The sequence below is a fragment of the Notolepis coatsorum genome (genome assembly GCF_963971535.1).
Source record: "Notolepis coatsorum genome assembly, chromosome: 16".
NCBI classification, from domain to species: Eukaryota; Metazoa; Chordata; class Actinopteri; order Aulopiformes; family Paralepididae; genus Notolepis; species Notolepis coatsorum.
This window is the reverse complement of record NC_140180.1, coordinates 111,359,846-111,379,470: the sequence shown is the minus strand read 5'-3', so window position 1 is coordinate 111,379,470 and position 19,625 is coordinate 111,359,846. Positions and strand designations below refer to the sequence as shown.

The following is a 19,625-nucleotide window of genomic DNA, read 5'->3' as shown; positions in this document are numbered from 1 at the left end:
TGTCGCTATGAATTGAAAATGGGGGACCCTGGTGTAAATAAACAAGACGAAAGTCTTTCTCTGGTCTGCATCCCCTTGATGTGTGTATTGAGCCGTACTGTATTGTACCCATTCTGCAATCTGTTAAAGAACCCAACGCTTTCTTGAACATAACTTAGTCGACAGCTCACTCCGATTGGCTGAGTTGGTCCAATGGGCAGCTGCCAGGAGTCTTCCGGGTGTTCGCCAGCAGACGCGTTATTATTTTCCGTAGCCGCATTTTGCGGAGACGCTCTCTGATTGGCCACTTCATGTCACGTGACATGTGCGCCCAATCGTGTGACGCTTGTTTCTACACCGGTTAAGCTTAGGCGCTCTTTCGAAGTTGGTTAAGGTTAGAGTTTGTCTTAGAGCAGGGCGATAGAACACCAGCCCTGATTTCAAACTCTAACCATAACCAACTTCGAAAGAGTCGCCTAAGCTTAACCAGTGATAAACTAGGCGTTAGGTAGTTTGCAGGCTGTTAGACCCGGAAATGGGCAAAGACACAGCTCGTCACGCGATTGGGCGCACATGTCAGTGGCCAATCAGAGAGCGTCAGTCAGTGGCCAATCAGAGAGCGTCTCCGCAAAATGCGCCTACGGAAAAAAAATAACGCAGAGTCTTCCGGGTGTTCGCCAGCAGAGTCAGACAGCAGAGAGAGAAGAGAGAGGAGGCTGAACATGTTTCCTAAACTTTTAGTGTCGTTGTTTCTACTCTTTATACTCTATGGCGAGCCTTCAGGGGGCCAGAAGAAAAAAGAGGTGCGTATTTGAAGCCAAGTCAGAAAACGTTGACGTTTTACTCCTCAGCGTCGTTGTTGCTGTTGTCATTGGTTTCTGTCAGAAGAATGCTAAGCTAGGCTAATTAGCTGCAGTGGCTACGCTATGCTATGCTATGGATAGGGGGACACACTGAGTTTGAATCTCCCTGGTAAACAGCTACTTTTGCACGGGATGCTGTCGCAGATATCAATCACACAATGGAAGCTATAATATAAAGGTTGTCAACTTCAAGTGCGAACATAAGTTAGCTCTGTAGCTAGCTCTAGTTGTGTGTGTGTAGGCTGTGTCGCCCGTTGCCTTGTCGAAAGATGCTACCGTGATGGGGTTCCAGTTGTGTAGACTAGATTCCATAATTATAACTCTTTTATATGTTTTAATTACAAACGGGTAAGTGTACTGTGAGAATATGGGGAGCATATTTTGATACTCTTGTCCTAAGATCTTTACGTAAGAGTCATTATATTTTGTATTGGCTCAATACTCATGTAATGAGTCAACAAACTACTCGTAAATAATGAAATCATGTATTTCAATGAGATACATGTACATCAACGTCCATAAATACACAGTGATTAACTTTGCAAGGTGGGACATAAACCTTGTATAGCTAGCTATTGAGCTAGCTAGCTATGATGGTCGATAGTCGGAGGCGAGAAAGCTAGCCTGGCCCACATTTGTAACTTTAGCTGTGGTCCAGCAAAAATAGGTCTCATGTAAATACAATTGCACTGTAAAATTAGCAAATAAATGTAACAAACTCTAGTGAGTCCCAACGTTTACAGGGCACATCCACATTATTACACATGCAGTGAAAAACTCAACCAGGTTCTCAAACATAAAGACGGACAACACACTCATTACAGACAAACTGGATGTAGCCAATTACTTAAACACTTTCTTCACAAACATAGCCACAACACTGGTAAACAAACTACCCTCCCACTCAGGGCAGTATGGGGTAGAACACATAGTAGCATACTACAAGAACCTAGGCGTCCACAAAGACGGTAACTACAGATGAGGTACTCAAAAAACTAAGCGCCCTCCAACCGAACAAGGCCACTGGCCATGACAACATCCCCTCCAAATTCCTCAGAGACTCAGCAGCCGCCATCACCCCAGTCATCACACACATAATAAACCTCTCCATAAAACAGGGACACGTCCCCAAGGACTTCAAAATTGCGAGAGTAACACCCCTGCACAAAAAGGGCAGCAAATTAGACCCAGGCAACTACCGCCCTGTTTCTATCCTTACATCCATCTCGAAGTCATGGAAAAAATAGTATACGGACAGGTCGAAAATACCTCGCGGAACAAAATCGAATCTACGAATTCCAATCTGGCTTCAGAACATCCCACTCCACTGACACATGCCTTCTCTATTTGAACGACCACATCAAGCAAGAGGTGGACGCGGGCAAATACTGCGGTATGGTCATGCTAGACCTACAAAAGTCCTTCGACACTGTCAATCACACCATTCTGATTGACAAGCTAAAAGCAATTGGTTTTGATAGTTTATCAGTGAGCTGGATACAATCCTACCTGGAGGGGAGAGAACAGATGGTGGAGGTAAACGGTACCCTATCCCCCCCCTCACAGTGAGCTGTGGTGTTCCACAAGGAAGCATACTAGGACCGCTACTGTTCCTAATTTATGCAAATGACATGTCGTCAGCTTGTGACTGCAACTTGTTCCTGTTTGCGGATGACTCAGCCCTGCTGGTCTCTGACAAGAACAAGTTATAGGTTGAAAAAACCCTCAGCTCGGAACTAGGCAAAATCTGCATATGGCTCGCCGACAACAAACTATCATTACACATGGGCAAAACAGAGTCCATTATCTTCGGTTCAAATAGCAAACTCAGCAAGACCGACGGCTTCTCAGTTACAGTGGGTGACAATATTGTCACAAGGAAAGATGAAATTACCTACCTGGGTTCCATCCTAGAGGCTAATCTTTCCTGTGACAAAATGGCATCCAATGTAATAAAAAAAGGTCAACCAACGAACTCTATTCTTGTACCGGATCTCCTCTCTGGTAAACAAGAATACCCTGAAGACTCTGGCAGGAGCACTCATTCAAGGGTACTACGACTATGCTTGCACCTCATGGTACCAAAGCACCTCAAAGGCACTAAAAACCAAATTACAAACATCTCAAAACAAACTAGTCAGTCAGACTACTGCTTGACCTGACTCCTAGAACCCACCTCACCCCTGCCCACTTTGCCAACCTAGGATGGCTTAGAGTAGACGACAGAGTACAGCAACTTGCAATGGGCCTGGTCTACAAGATACACTACATGACCACCCAACCCCACCCCACCTACCCAACCTCCTCCAATGTGCAGTGGGGGGGGGGGGGGGTGCGCGCGCAACGACCAGGAAGGGGACAGTGGGATGGGAGAAAAATCGGAAAAAGGAGGGGGGGGAATATAATAAATTAAAAAAAAATAGCATTAGGTACATAAAACTCTACAATGAGATTAATTATATGGTAATATGCACACATTTGTGAGTCAATTAATAATAAAAAACCCATTTGATGTTATACTTTACCATTGCAATCATGCTCTCATCAGCATCACATTGCAGCAAGGAGCACACCACACAGTGGTCCTCTACATTCCCTAGAAACAAAGGTTTTAAACTGTAGCAACTCCACTCATTCTGTATGAGTAAATAAATCATGGTACTACACATATTTCATTTGTGAGTAAGAGAACAAATACATTTCACCAAGTATTCACAAATCAAATACCTCTCAATTTGTTAGACACTAAAAGCATGTGATATTTTCTTTAAAACTGACTTCTCAAATTAGTGTAAGAAATTGTTATGTCTAACCATGTAAAAAAGTAACCTTGTTTGAACTTATTCAGCAGTGGTAAGGACTCCTTGTGGTGGCTTTATAGTACATGACCCACACAGACTGATCACCTTTGTGTCTGAGGTGATGGTATTTGCATGTATTTTTACTAAGAAAATACAGCTTTTAGTCTGAATTTGGAGGCATACCTTCTGAGGTTCAATCTCTGGGATTTATTATACCCTGACGGGTATATTCCCAGAGAAATAAAGTTGAACAGCTCAGTCCACCTATTCTCCATCGACCATCGCTATACAGACCAGGGATAACACACAAATGTGATTCTCATGAAATCTTGATTTCAAAATTTCAAACATAATTTTTTTTAACAAACTTGCATCAACACATTTCCTTTTCAAGCACTATAAACCAGGTCTGGAGTATATGTGAATAATAATTAGAAAATATTTATTTACAATTTAACACCTTTTTGAACACATTTTCCAAAATAAGTCCTTCACATTCTCATTACCGCAACAGTCTTAAAACTTCAAGACAATAAGAAAAGCGTATACATTTTCACAGTTTTAAGAATTGATTATTAACAGTCATAGACACATACCTGAAACTATGAAATAATATATCTTTAAATAATCATTTTAGTAGTTATGTTTGTCATATTACTCTCATTACCGCAACACCTTCTGCAGTCGACAACCAAATTTTTGTGATATTTCATGGAAACCTGAATTTGTCTTAAAATGTCATTGTAAACCTGAAAGCACATAACAAATAGATCATGGACATGCCTTTAGAATCAAATTATAATTGTTCACTAAATTAAATAAACATTAAATTAACAGCTGTTGTGGTAATGATACATGGGTTTCGGAAATGAGATTAATGATTTCGGTAATGATAATAAGTATGCTAAGTGTTGCCGGACACAACTCGAGGCTTAACAAGCCTGTTGGTTATTCAAAGCAAACCACTTGGTGTGTCTGATTAGCCACAAACACCAAAGCAGAAAATTGGAAAGTTTCACCGCACCGTTTGGCTACAAATCGACTTTAAACAGGACATTTTGGTCCATAAGGAATGAATGGCCGAACATTCTAGAACATTTGTGATGTCACAGTATGATGTCATAATAGAACATTCTAGAACATTTGTGATGTCACAGTATGATGTCATACCCACACTTTCACAATTTCCCTGCGCGGAATTGTCTAGTTTTACTTGCATCACAAAATTTAGGTAACACAACAAATTACATAATTATGAAAAAAAACTCTAATTTACTGTCCATTTGTCAAGTTAACAGTGAACCTTTTTAATGAGAGATTATTTCAGGGCTTGCCAACTCTCACTGACTGCAGTGACTGGATGCTTTCATAAAATTACAACTAATGCATTTGCATATCCTCTCAATCAAATTAAGAAAAAAATGCATTTGTTCAGCTCAACTCACAACTTTATTCTGTTTAACAACATTCTGTTTAAAAATACAATAAGGTTGATGTTATTGTATATGTTGTGTTGTATGTCTATAAATGTTTAATACAAATTTAAGTTAAAAAAAAATAAAAAAAATAAATAAGATGCAATCAATATACAGAATAATAACAAAAACAAATAAAACCTTTTTCATAGAACAATCATTGGTTCAGGTCATATACTTCAAAAAGTGCTTTAAATACAAAAAAAAAGAACTCAAACAATCACACATATCATTATAGGCAAAATGTGCAACTCTGAACCTTGCTTAGATAATACAATCCATATAGGCCTAAGATAATTGTGTTTATTACATGGCGTTTTAACATTCGCCAAAATGCTTGATTGTGATTGGTCAATAGTGCTCGGTTGCCCATAGCAGCGGTCAATTATTTCTCGATAATTCACCGCTGTCAGGGGCAATGCACAATAATGACCGCTGTTAGGGGCAACAGAGCGCTATTGACCAATCACAATCAAGCATTTTGATCGCAGTCACGAAAGCTAAGCGTTACCATTATGCACAGCTGCACTACTGTAGTGGCCGCTTGTCGCTCCCCAGTGAATTGACAAGCGTCCACGGTGCACCCGCTAATAGTGGCTCCTACTCGGTCCCAAAGTTGTGATGTTGAATGAATTGAATGTCCAAAGTTGCCGCCGGTTCGGTTTACAGGTTTATTGTTGTCCAAAGGTGAATGATGGTGAATGAAGGGTTAAATCAGAACAGTTGTCAAGTGCTCAGATGAAACAGTGAAACAGCAGTGAAACAGCAGTGAAACAGCAGTGAAACAGGTAGAAAATTGTATCCTAACACAGGTGCACAAAAACCTGCAGTGATCACCTTGGCTATTTATAGTAGTGGGCTGTAATGGGTGGTGAGCCCTCTAGTGTCCAAACATAATTAAGACAGTACTCTAAACAGTGCAATTCTAATATATAATATAATATATAGATAATAATAATAATCAATAACAAAAAACACTCATTCGGCCTTTACACCGGCCCCTAATTGTGCCTACACAATTACAAAACAAATAACATGGTCGGGTGAGTGTTCATTATAGCTGGCAATCCTCAATAATAATCAATTTCAAATCATAGTTCTAAACACGAAGAAGCTTGACTGGGGCTCTGGTTTTCGCTTGTTGTCCCTGTGCATGGGAAGAACAAATTAATTAGTAATTCAAATAACAGTCAAGGTAACTCAATGATATTATTCAAAGTGTTTTTTTGTTTTAACAAACAGAGCCATATAGCTCTGATAGGCTTAAAGCCAATGTAAATTCAAAGTTCAACAGAGCCCTATGGCTCTGATAGGCATACAGTCCACTGGTTGTGACTCTCCATCGGGGTCGTCAGGACTTTCTGCTGTAAGTCGGTCGGGAGGTTTCAGCCATTCTTCCCCAGGTTTCATTTACGCCGTCGTCTTTTGTAGTTTCTCCTCTTGGAAACTGGCATATCCAAAAGTGTTTGGCCATCACCGGCCCCGGTAACACCATGGGCTTCCATGGGCTTCACTTGATAAGCTTGTTTAGGCAGTTGCTCTTCCACCGGCTCGTCATCTCCTCCAACACTCCCGTCCTCAGCAGGTCCTTGCAGAGCAGAGCCACGTCTCGGGAGATGCACCCCCATGCTGCCGTCCCTCTCCTCCTCAGGACGGTGCCGCCCGGTCAGCCCTCCTGGACTGGCTGCGACTGCTGCTGTCCTGCTTCTGAGAGCTCTCGTTTTAAACACTGGAGGTTCAGTAGTGGCCCTGTTGTGTGCATCTTCCTTATGGGCATCTTCCTCCTCCTCTGCCTCACTCTCTGAGGAGCTGCAGCCGCACACATCATCTGGTTTCCCAGTACATTCCTCGTCTGTGGAGTCATCTGATTCCTCTCTCTCATCATCCTCCTCATCCTCGTCTTCATCAGGTGCCCATGTAGCAGAGTCAATGGTTGGTTTTGCTGGTGCTGTTTCAGGTTCTTCCTGCATTTCCTCTGCAGCACTCACCCCCACAGCTGCCACACTGTACCTCTCCCTCTCAGCGTCTGACACAGTGATTTCCTCTGTCACTGCTTCTTCCTCTGCCTTCGTCATCGGCGTCCTCTTCATCAACGTTGTCCTCCTCCTCACCGTCCCCATCATCGTCTGGTTCGTTCTGAGGAAGTCTCTGGGTAGGACTCAGCAGGTCGCCTTCAACGCACACCCTGGAGGGAACATAAAGTGGGATTGAATAGTCATCGTCATCCCCATCTTCATCAACCTCCTCCTCCTCCTCTTCATCATCTTCGATGTCCTCCTGAGGCACAGTCAGAATGGAGGGGACGTAAAATGCAATCAAATCGCCGTCCTCTTCTTGGCTCTTCATCATCCACTCCCTGGAGGGGACATAAATGGGGGTCGACTCGTCCTCCTCATCATCATCATTGTCTTCTTCCTTATTATCCTCACCATCGTCGTTCCCTTCATTCTGAGGAACTCTCTGGGGAGGATCCAGCAGGTGGCTCTTCATCATCCACTCGCTGGAGGGGACATAAATGGGGATCAACTCGTCATCCTCATCTTCGCTGCCCTCTTCTTCATCGCTGTCCTTTCCTCTGGACTCCGACCACGGCTTGTGAAGTTCTAGGGGGAGTTTACGTATCTTGTGCTTGCACTCCTTGGAGCTGAAATCAACACAGTGATTAGTAAAGACATCAGCACCATTGTTGTGATATTCATTGGCCGGTTCAATGTTGCGCCGCTCAGTCAAGACTCTTATTGATGATGCTTGCTTGGCTGCGCGCTTTTCCAATTCCAATTGCAGATTTCTTTGTTGTTTCTTTAAATTGGCACGGTCAATTTCATAATTCAAATCTCTTTGTTGTTTCTCAAGCTCTTGCCTTTTCTTTAAATTGGCAAGGTGTTCCATTAAGCTTGCCTTTTCAGCTTTAGCCTTTCTAATCATAGAGGCTATTTTACTACCTCTATGACTGGTTGGCCTCATCTTGGCTTCAGACATGTTATTTATAATTTTTATTTATCCTTTGTAGTTTGAATGTTGCATTCACTTGTTGCTTCAGAGCCTTCAAAAGTGGGTTTCCTTTCCTTTCTGCTTAGTATATTATGCAGTAACGTAATATATAATACAATGAAAAGAAACTTCAAATTTTCACTGATGTAGGGCTATATGGAACTGGGAATTTTATTGCCACACATCCGCGATGTCCAAGCGAACAATTTAATTTCCATACGTCCAGACGGCATTAATTGCGATGGTTCAACGTAATACGGCATCCAATCCGTTCCATTCAATACGGCTTCCAGACCGTTCCATAATCCACAATATCACAATTAATTAGTCTGACGTTAGGATCCTCCTCATGGCGTTCGCACGGAACCGCAACAATGTGACAATGTCCCGACTCACTTTCCCATTTGCAATTACAGCATAGCGTCCAAACAATTCCATCTTCACGGAAGGCGTTTACAGCTCTTCACGCTATCCATTTCAATTTCAGGTAATCCAATAACAGAGGTTTCAAATCTTCTTACCTCTTTCATTCGCGAGGAAAGTTGTCCTATACTTTACTCGCGTCCTTTCTTCGTGAGGAGTTTTCCAGCTTTGTACTCACTCAGCACACGTCCTTCTTCCATTAGGAAATTTTCTACTTTGTAGTGGCCGCTTGTCGCTCCCCAGTGAATTGACAAGCGTCCACGGTGCACCCGCTAATAGTGGCTCCTACTCTGTCCCAAAGTTGTGATGTTGAATGAATTGAATGTCCAAAGTTGCCGCCGGTTCGGTTTACAGGTTTATTGTTGTCCAAAGGTGAATGATGGTGAATGAAGGGTTAAATCAGAACAGTTGTCAAGTGCTCAGATGAAACAGTGAAACAGCAGTGAAACAGCAGTGAAACAGCAGTGAAACAGGTAGAAAATTGTATCCTAACACAGGTGCACAAAAACCTGCAGTGATCACCTTGGCTATTTATAGTAGTGGGCTGTAATGGGTGGTGAGCCCTCTAGTGTCCAAACATAATTAAGACAGTACTCTAAACAGTGCAATTCTAATATATAATATAATATATAGATAATAATAATAATCAATAACAAAAAACACTCATTCGGCCTTTACAACTACTCTGTGCAATCAAGTCCACACACCTGCCGGCGATGACAGAGGAGCAACAGAACAACTGCGTCTGCATTGATTTGATCTCGTCTTGTCGATGGTGTAAAATGAATTATGTATATTGTTAGTAAGTTAGCCCTGTAATAAGCGGGATAATGTATAGCTATACTCGGTCATTGTCGCAAAATAATTGACCTTCACTGCGTTTAGAACACAGTGTCGGTCAATTATTTTGCGACAATGACCTCGTAGCTATACATTATTATCCCTTACATATTCTGGTTAAAAACAAGTAGGCCTGTACAAAATGAAATAAAAAAACAATGACACAATCATGACAAAATGGTTGTATCAAACATGCTTAGACCTGTAGAACCCCCCACCCCACAACACGCATTTACACACACCAGTGTTTTAGACACACATCTTTGTGTATTTAGCCCAGATCTCAGCTGAAACACTAAAATGACGTGCAGAGGATGTGGCAGGTAGTGGCTCCGGGATGACACATCTGATAAATTAGTATAACAACAGGAACAGTGTATTGCACTACTAAAGCTACCTAGCATGTCCTATATGCTCTGTAAATACTATGTACAGATACCGAGATGTCACACCATGTTACCTGTTACCTGTTTATTGCACAATGTTTTTTTTTTTATTGGATTCTATTATATGTTGTACCACTGTATTGCACATCGTCGCGGGCAAGACCACCCGCATTTCATTGTATACTTGTATGCCGTGACAATTCAAACTCTTGACTTGACTTGACTTGATGACGTAATGGCAATCACAAATACATTCACACAGGTCTACCGACATTATCATCTACTTTCTACATTCTGCAGCAAAGCCATGAGTACATGCAGATATTTACAATGCTTACAGTTCAAAAGGTGCAATGAAAGAATTTAAGATATTGCTCACCATCAACGAGACTTTCGACAACAAGGTAGCATACTGATTGGTGAAAAAACTGTGAAAACGATTATGGGTCGTCATGTGCTTGCGCAAGCGCAAGACCGCTGGTAGCACCGCTCGGTAGGTAGCATGAATCGCCAGAACACCGGCTATACGCGGTAGAGGGAGATCAGGGCCCCGTTTCATGTACCTGGATAACTGAGTTAAGGCCTCTGCATGCTACAGCAAATTCAAAGCAACTTCGACACAACATCGACAAAGCAACGGTGTTGCAGACACTCTACCTTTATGCTTCTGCAAAATCAACGCGCAGCCTATGTAACATTGTACCCCGTATGTAGCTAGGTTCCCTAGATAGATGACGCTTCCCTTCTCAACCAACCCATTGATAAAAGCAGAAAAATAAGCATAATTTTTACTTCCGGGCGGGGGGTTTCAAAATAAAAGAGCGAGTCTAAAAGCACCGTAAATACGTTTATTTTTTACAATATCTAACGTTACACGAACCTAAACTAATCTAAAGTTAGTTTAGGTTCGTGTTAACGTTAGATTATGTACAAAATAAACGTATTTCCGGTGCTTTTAGTCGTCGCTCTTTTATTTTGAAATTCCCCGACCGGAAGTATTATAGTGTCTGTTGCTAGCAGCTTAACCTTTGTCAGCCGGTTCTTTGCTTTTTAACGTAACTTCATTCGTTTCCAATGGAGAGGAGAGAAAGACCGGCTCACATGCAGCTCAAACTACCTATTGGAATAAATTAATTGATTGATGTTTAACTTGTCCCTGTGTGTGTCCAGTCATTTCGACTAGCAAACGTTGTATTTAACGTTAAAGTTACCTCAGGATACCATTGTATTTAGTTGGTTAGCTATGCAGCTAATGTGGATAGCATTTTGTATAGCACCAATGCTAGCTGGCTGGCTACAGGTTTATTTACTAAATTATGGAGGCTTTTTTATCGTCAAGGTAAGAGAGGATTTGTCATGATCAACTGAAGGCGTATGCTATGGAACAATATGTGCTTGGGTTTTCAGAAAAAGGCCAGCTATGTGACGCTAATTATTTAGCATCAACGCTGGCTGGCTACAACAATGGCGGATGGTATTCTCTGCGATACCTATATTATTCTATGACAGCCCCGCCCCCATTCGCTAACCAACCAATCACTGCTACGCAATATCAACGCAACGGTTGTTTAGGTTAGATTTTGGAGACATGTACGCAGATTCCTCGCAACACAGTCTACAAGACCCTAAACAACAACCGCGCTGAAATCGCGCTGATGTTGTGTTGAAGTTGCTTTGAAGTTGCTGTAGCATGTAGAGGCCTTTAGCCGGATAACTTTAGCTGGATAACTGGGTTAGCCGGACTTTCCGGTTTCATATACGTGGATTTTCCAGGTCACCATGCCAACAGATCCAAAAGTTTGAGCCTGCTCGAAAGCAGAGTTCAAGTTCAAGTTAGCCCGATCACGCAGAGCCACGCCCCCGCAAAGAAGTGACAGCTCGTTTCCTGAAACTATTCCCACAGTCTACGATCTGCATTATACCATTCTGAATTACGTTTTTGTGCTCCATTCTTCCAGAGGGGGCTTTTGAAATGTAAAATAGACCCAAAATGCTGATATTAAATTCACTTTGTCCTAAATAATGCACGTTATATATACCGTGGCGACGGTGGCGCTCGCTCGTGCGATGTACACATGATGTGGTTATTTTAATTGTAACTGGGATTAAGATGTCTGATGAGATGCGCTGTTTGACGGATTTGAGGAATTGAATGAGCCGTTGACGTCACATTAATGAATGAGGATAAAGAGATAAACTTCATTCAAAACAAAGGATATTCTAAACACGGGTCTCTCGTTCATTAATGTATAAACAATGAATTTATCCCATCTGGCCCAGTGGCCCAGCGGTAGTGCTCAAGCCTGCCAATCCAGCGACCGGGGTTCAAATCCCGGTGTTTCCAATATGATTTTTTTGAATATAATATTAATGATTATACGCCAAAGTAGCCTGGTTTTAAGTTAAAATATTATAAATCTACATGCATTGAGGATGTCATTCTTTATATAGCTCTCAACGTGCACCAAATTGAATTATTCCTATATTGCAAAAAGAAGGAAAAGACTAGGGTCTTGAACCCCGGTCGTCCGTGTGAAAGTCAAAAGAAGAACCCGTTACACCACAGAGAAGATAAGTAAAAGATTGACTATACATCAATCAATGGGTAAGAGAGCCGTATCGTAATTCTGTATAACAGTTAACTAATAATAATAATAGCAAGATCTCATTTGATTATTCAATCCAGCAGGCAAGTTTAAAGAAATATAATCTGATTGATTGAGGTAATGAGGGACTTAGAATTAGCCTATAGATAACGCTTTTAACTTGTCGGCGAGGCGATTGAGCCGTATTGCAATCTGTCAATAAAGTCTTAAATCAATTAATCAATCAATGCCGTTGAGAATCAGGGTCTCTGCCATCGATACGTGCTGGCTTTTCACCTAAAACGGCCGCGCGCATTTAGCCTGACTCGCAAGTCTGGCTTGAGTTAACGAGACTGAATCCACCTTTGTGAAACAGGAAAATCCCGGCTTCGAACATCGGGTTAACTGAAGCTGGATAATGGACATCTTGATCGACTTAGTTGAACCACGTACATGAAACAGGGCCCAGATCGGTGAGTAAAGATCAGTGAGCCAAACGTAAAGGGGTTGCCCCACCACTAAAAATAGAAAACTGCAATGGAGACATGTTTTACTGTCACAAGGAACTTGATTGGCTCAGCTCTTGATACAATGACGTTCACGACTAGACAACATGTACATTACAGGTACTTACTGTCTTTTGTAGCTGTAGAATTGTTTACATTGGTAATGTTTGTAAACATTGGAGTAAAACCGGTGCCTAATTTGTAAACCAGGAGGTGCCGGAACACAGAGAGGGTGTTGAGCCTGCGGGTTGGGGGGAGAAAAAACCTCAGGAGCACAGACAAAAGCTAGGTGCTGCTACTGAAGCACAGTGTCTGGAGCACAGACAACACCTACCAATAATGACATAATAAACAACGAGACGGAGTATTCCCTAACGGTGACAGAGGAGGTGCCATATCTGCCGGCCCCAATCTAGGAGGTCACGGATCTTGTACCTAGCAGGATCCGGCACAAATATGACATGCGTCATATGTTCTGCTTAATGCTTTTTTGCTCAACTGCATAATATGAGGTTTAGAATATAATAGAATTCCAAATACTTGACAGCGTACCCATCGCCTTTTGGTTAAAAACTGATTTAACACTGTTGTAGTCGAGACTTGGGGGAAACATTTTGATGCAAAAACCACCTTCTTGGCTCTCAGTTAAGGGGAGTAGCCATTTACGCTAATTTATACCATTTTTGACAGCCATTTCTCCAACCAATCATCTACCGACAACTGCCATGGTGTGTGCACATGGGTTGGCTACAATTTGAGTGGTTGTTTGATCTACCAATTGAAAGTACTGTATGGTTTGAGACTTTGGCTTTTTGTGAGGAGAGTGGCTGAAATCCTAGTTGGGCTGAAAATGCATTCTGAAGAGCTCCTTGATTGGGATTACATTTTGGTAATTTTAACATGTCTGTCTGAGTGTCTGCATTGTTTCTGTTTTCTTAAAGAACATGCCAACATTTTTGGAAATTATCTTATCGTCTTCTCCAGAGAGAGACAAGAAGATGGATACCAGTTTCCTCTCTGTGTTCAGTAGAAAGCTATCTGGCTGCACATTAGCCTAGCTTAGCACAATGAATGGAAGTGGACATGGCCGGTTAGCCTAGGCATTGTCCAACTAACACCTCTCCCGAAGGCTAACCGGCCATGTCCGCTTCCATTCCACTAAACCGATCAGTACAGTACAGATAGTGCAGGAATAATGTGTGTGATTGACTTTCTAATTATCTGTCTCTGCCTGTATCCCTCTCTCTCTCTCTCTCTCTCTCTACTTCTTTCTCTCTGTCTCTCGCTCTCCCTCTCTCTACTTCTTTCTCTGTCAATGTCTATCTGGCTCTCTCTCTCTGTGTCTCTCTCTCTGTCTATCTCTCTACCTCTTTGTCTCTATCTCTCTCTCCCTCTCTCTCTCTTTCTCTCTCTCTCTAGACCTTATTGTCAGAGAAGGTCTCTCAGATGATGGACTGGGCGTCAAAGCGCTCCGTCATCAGGATGAACGGAGAGAAGTTCCGTCGCTTCGTCAAGGCTCCTCCCAGAAACTACTCCGTGGTCATCATGTTCACCGCGCTGCAGCCACAGAGACAGTGTGGCGTCTGCAAGTAAATAATAACAATAATAATAATAATGATAATAATAATAATAATAATAATAATAATAATAATAATAATAATAATAATAATAATAATAATAATAATAATAATAATAATAATAATAATAATAATAATAATAGTACAGCCACAGAGACAGTGTGGCGTCTGCAAGTAAATAATAATAATAATAATAATAATAATAATAATAATAATAATAATAATAATAATAATAATAATAATAATAATAGTACAGCCACAGAGACAGTGTGGCGTCTGCAAGTAAATAATAATAATAATAATAATAATAATAATAATAATAATAATAATAATAATAATAATAATAATAATAATAATAATACAGCCACAGAGACAGTGTGGCGTCTGCAAGTAAATAATAATAATAATAATAATAATAATACAGAGACAGTGTGGCGTATGCAAGTTAATAATAATAATACAGAGACAGTGTGGCGTCTGCAAGTTAATAATAATAATACAGAGACAGTGTGGCGTGTGCAAGTAAATAATAATAATAATGATGATAATGTTAATAATAATGATAATATTGAAATACACTTAAACCTGGACTGCCAGAGATGTACCCTTCCTGCTGACTTGTAAGTTGCTTTGGATAAAAACGTCAGCTACAGTAAATGACATAAAATATAAAAATGTTAATGTTATGTAAAATGTACGGTTCTTTAAAATATGCACATCATGAACTACAGCTTCATCTTGTAATTCAAATATTTTCTAAGTGACTGACCTTTTCTCCAGAACCACCTTCAGGCCAAACCTACTGGCTCACACACCTGTGAGCTCTTTGTCCGATTGTGGGGCCGACAGTGGCTCAGGAGGTAGAGCAGTCGTCTGGCAATCCAGAGGTTCCCAGTTTGATTCCCACTCCTCCCGGGCAGCGTGTCGATGTGTCCTTGAGCAAGACACTTAACTAGGGATGTCCGACATCGGCATTAAAATGTGATATCGGAAAATATTGGCATCGGTTTTCAAAAAGAAATTTTAATTTTTTAATCTTTTTTATTTTTACATTTATATAACCTTACAGGCAAGCAAGTAAGAACAAATTCTGATTTTATTTATTATCAAAAGTATGCATAATGTTGTGTTAATTCGACAACAAGAGATATGTAATGTTAATTACCTGAAATTATTTACAAAAATGGGGGGGGAAACCCTGCATATATCGGTATCGGTTGATATCGGTATCGGAAATTAAGAGTTGGACAATATCGGTATATCGGTATCGGTAAAAAAGCCAATATCGAGCATCCCTACACTTAACCCCTAATTGCTCCTGATGAGCAGGTTGGCACCTTGCATGGTCGCCTCCGCCGTCTGTGTGTGAATGTGTGAATGAATGGGTAAAATGTGAGTAACAAATTGTAAAGCGCTTTGGATAAAAGCGCTATATAAAAAAGCAGCCATTTACCATTGTCACAAAACTTGACAAACATGTGAAATTATGTTTGGCCACAAGGTGGTGCTATTCCCTCCAGAAAGGTCACCTACTTCTTAACGGCATGTCCAGTCATGATGACATTATTTTGTCATTTGTTATTACTTCGTGGTATCCTACAATTTTTATCATTATGAAAGTGACCACCATTTTAAACCTTGTATAAAGGCAATTGGTAGACTTCACTGTCTACAACTGCCTTACACTGTAGTGTGATTATAACTACCTACCTCAAACTATAGTTTATCCATACAACTCTGTATGATAGCATGTACAATAATGCTGTATATACCGTATATATATTTATCCACATCTGTCTGAATATACCTGCATAATAATCTTTACATACCATATACTATAACTACCACATTGATCCGTCTCTTCATTATACAGACTGTTTCTGCTACTACTACTACTACTATTATTATTATTCATAATAATAATAATAATGTTGTGTCTAGGCAAGCGGATGAGGAGTTCCAGGTGCTGGCTAACTCTTGGCGTTACTCTTCTGCCTTCACCAATAAAGTCTTCTTCGCGTGTGTCGACTTCGACGAAGGATCCGATGTCTTTCAGATGGTGAGACTACTTTCTTAAATATAATATGTTTTATGGTAGAAGAATAATACAAATCTGAATGTTGGCAAACAGAAGGGCTTTGTGTTCTAACTCGCGTCCCCATGTCTGCTATATGCACATAGAAAATGGCTAGTATCTGTATAGATATTAATATGGAACCTAGGGCTGGGCGATAAAACGATAACGATAACTATCGCGATAAATTATTTCCTCGAAATAAACATGAAACGTGGTCGCAAAGTTTCGATATATCGATTTTCCAAGCTTGGCTCCGTTCAGCCTCGGCTCAACACACTCACTAACAACAACCAGCGTTACGTGATGACGTGCTTACGCACAACAGCTAACAACCAATCAGTGAAGGAGATGGCCGAGACCCGGAAGGAGGTAGGACTCACTCAACAACAAGGCTTGCTAGGCTAATTAGCTTGCACGGCATTGTTTTATATATTTACGTGCCGAGTATGTGTGTGTTTTGAATTCTGAGGCCACGTGTATGGTAGTGTGGGATATACAGTGGACGCCGTTTCAATATATTGTGGCGGAAGAGAGTATTTTAGTGTCATATTTAGCACATTGTCATGGAATACATCGCTTAGAACCAACAGGCTGGCTAGGATAACTAGCTTGCACGGCACTGTTTTATATATTTACGTGCCGAGTATGTGTGTGTTTTGAATTCTGAGGCCACGTTTATGGTAGTGTGGGATATACAGTGGACGTCGTTTCAATATATTGTGGCGGAAGAGAGTATTTTAGTGTCATATTTATTGTCATGAGATACTCCGCTTGTCGGCTAACGTGCGCAGACTGATGACGACATCAACTCGACTTGAGACATTCGCAGCAGCATAAGAAGTTAATTAAACTTGACGGACATTATATCGACGATAATTATCGATATCGAATTATATGAAAATAATTTTATAATTTTATCGCGATAACGTTTTTGGTCATATCGCCCAGCCCTAATGGAACCTCCCTCTCATCTATGGATAAATATATGAATGTGGAACCTCTCCCAGCCCATAACAAGCTAAACTTCCCTCTCATCTCAATTTTTCAATGTTTGGTTCTTGTTTATTCTCTGTTGTCTGTGTGTATTTGTTCTCTGTGTGTATTTGTTCTCTGTGTGTATTTGTTCTCTGTCCTCTGTGTGTATTTGTTCTCTGTTGTCTGTGTGTATTTGTTCTCTGTGTGTATTTGTTCTCTGTCCTCTGTGTGTATTTGTTCTCTGTTATCTGTGTGTATTTGTTCTCTGTGTGTATTTGTTCTCTGTTGTCTGTGTGTATTTGTTCTCTGTTGTCTGTGTGTATTTGTTCTCTGTGTGTATTTGTTCTCTGTCCTCTGTGTGTATTTGTTCTCTGTTATCTGTGTGTATTTGTTCTCTGTGTGTATTTGTTCTCTGTTGTCTGTGTGTATTTGTTTCCATGATCCCCAGGAAGACTAGCAACCGCATAACGTGGATCCAAATAAACAATATCTAATATAATAAACAATAATATACCGATAAACATATGAACGTAAACCCCTCCCGGTCCTGCAAGCTACACCTCTCTCTTATCAGCTACACCTCCCTCTGATCCACATCAGCTACACCTCTCTCTGATCCACATCAGCTACACCTCCCTCTGATCCACATCAGCTGTAGCTACACCTCCCTCTGATCCACATCAGCTGTAGCTACACCTCCCTCTGATCCACATCAGCTGTAGCTACACCTCCCTCTGATCCACATCAGCTACACCTCTCTCTGATCCACATCAGCTGTAGCTACACCTCTCTCTGATCCACATCAGCTACACCTCTCTCTGATCCACATCAGCTGTAGCTACACCTCCCTCTGATCCACATCAGCTACACCTCCCTCTGATCCACATCAGCTGTAGCTACACCTCCCTCTGATCCACATCAGCTACACCTCCCTCTGATCCACATCAGCTACACCTCCCTCTGATCCACATCAGCTACACCTCCCTCTGATCCACATCAGCTGTAGCTACACCTCTCTCTGATCCACATCAGCTACACCTCTCTCTGATCCACATCAGCTGTAGCTACACCTCCCTCTGATCCACATCAGCTACACCTCCCTCTGATCCACATCAGCTGTAGCTACACCTCCCTCTGATCCACATCAGCTGTAGCTACACCTCCCTCTGATCCACATCAGCTGTAGCTACACCTCCCTCTGATCCACATCAGCTGTAGCTACACCTCCCTCTGATCCACATCAGCTGTAGCTACACCTCCCTCTGATCCACATCAGCTGTAGCTACACCTCCCTGTGATCCACATCAGCTGTAGCTACACCTCCCTCTGATCCACATCAGCTGTAGCTACACCTCCCTCTGATCCACATCGCTCTGGCGAGTTTGAGTGTCAGCTGCCGTCTGACCCAGTGATTGATTGGTCATCAACATCATCACTCTCAACAGTCAACCTGCCGAGCATAGGTCATAGGTCAGGACCTTACATGACTATGTGTGTTGTTGTTATTATAGACCTGTTCGCTGTATACAAACATACCGTGTTCGAGCCAATCAGCAACACCAACTGAGTCACGTGACTTAAGTTGCTCCCTACCTGCGCGAGCTGCTGCGCTAAAAAAAAGTACGACAGGGCTCTATGGAGAAACCATGACACTCCCCTGAGTCTGACGTGGACAGAGAACAGGTCTATAGACTGAGTCTGACGTGGACAGAGAACAGGCCTATAGACTGAGTCTGACGTGGACAGAGAACAGGTCTATAGACTGAGTCTGACGTGGACAGAGAACAGGCCTATAGACTGAGTCTGACGTGGACAGAGAACAGGTCTATAGACTGAGTCTGACGTGGACAGAGAACAGGCCTATAGACTGAGTCTGACGTGGACAGAGAACAGGTCTATAGACTGAGTCTGACGTGGACAGAGAACAGGCCTATAGACTGAGTCTGACGTGGACAGAGAACAGGTCTATAGACTGAGTCTGACGTGGACAGAGAACAGGCCTATAGACTGAGTCTGACGTGGACAGAGAACAGGCCTATAGACTGAGTCTGACGTGGACAGAGAACAGGTCTATAGACTGAGTCTGACGTGGACAGAGAACAGGTCTATAGGTCAGGACTTTACATGACTGTGTTGTTGTTATTATA

The 19,625-nt window shown here is 41.6% G+C and overlaps 1 protein-coding gene across 1 annotated transcript in view; it reads left to right on the top strand.

Annotated features, from left to right (window-relative positions):
* The first annotated feature begins 661 nt into the window (after positions 1–661).
* Positions 662–19,625, top strand: part of magt1 (magnesium transporter 1) — a 33,416-nt gene continuing 14,452 nt past the window's right edge. Inside the window, exons 1-3 of the mRNA XM_084331293.1 lie at positions 662–782; positions 14,269–14,438; positions 16,368–16,485. Of these exons, the coding sequence (XP_084187419.1) occupies positions 702–782; positions 14,269–14,438; positions 16,368–16,485 (369 nt within the window). The 5' untranslated portion in view covers positions 662–701. The remainder of the gene's footprint in view (positions 783–14,268; positions 14,439–16,367; positions 16,486–19,625) is intronic.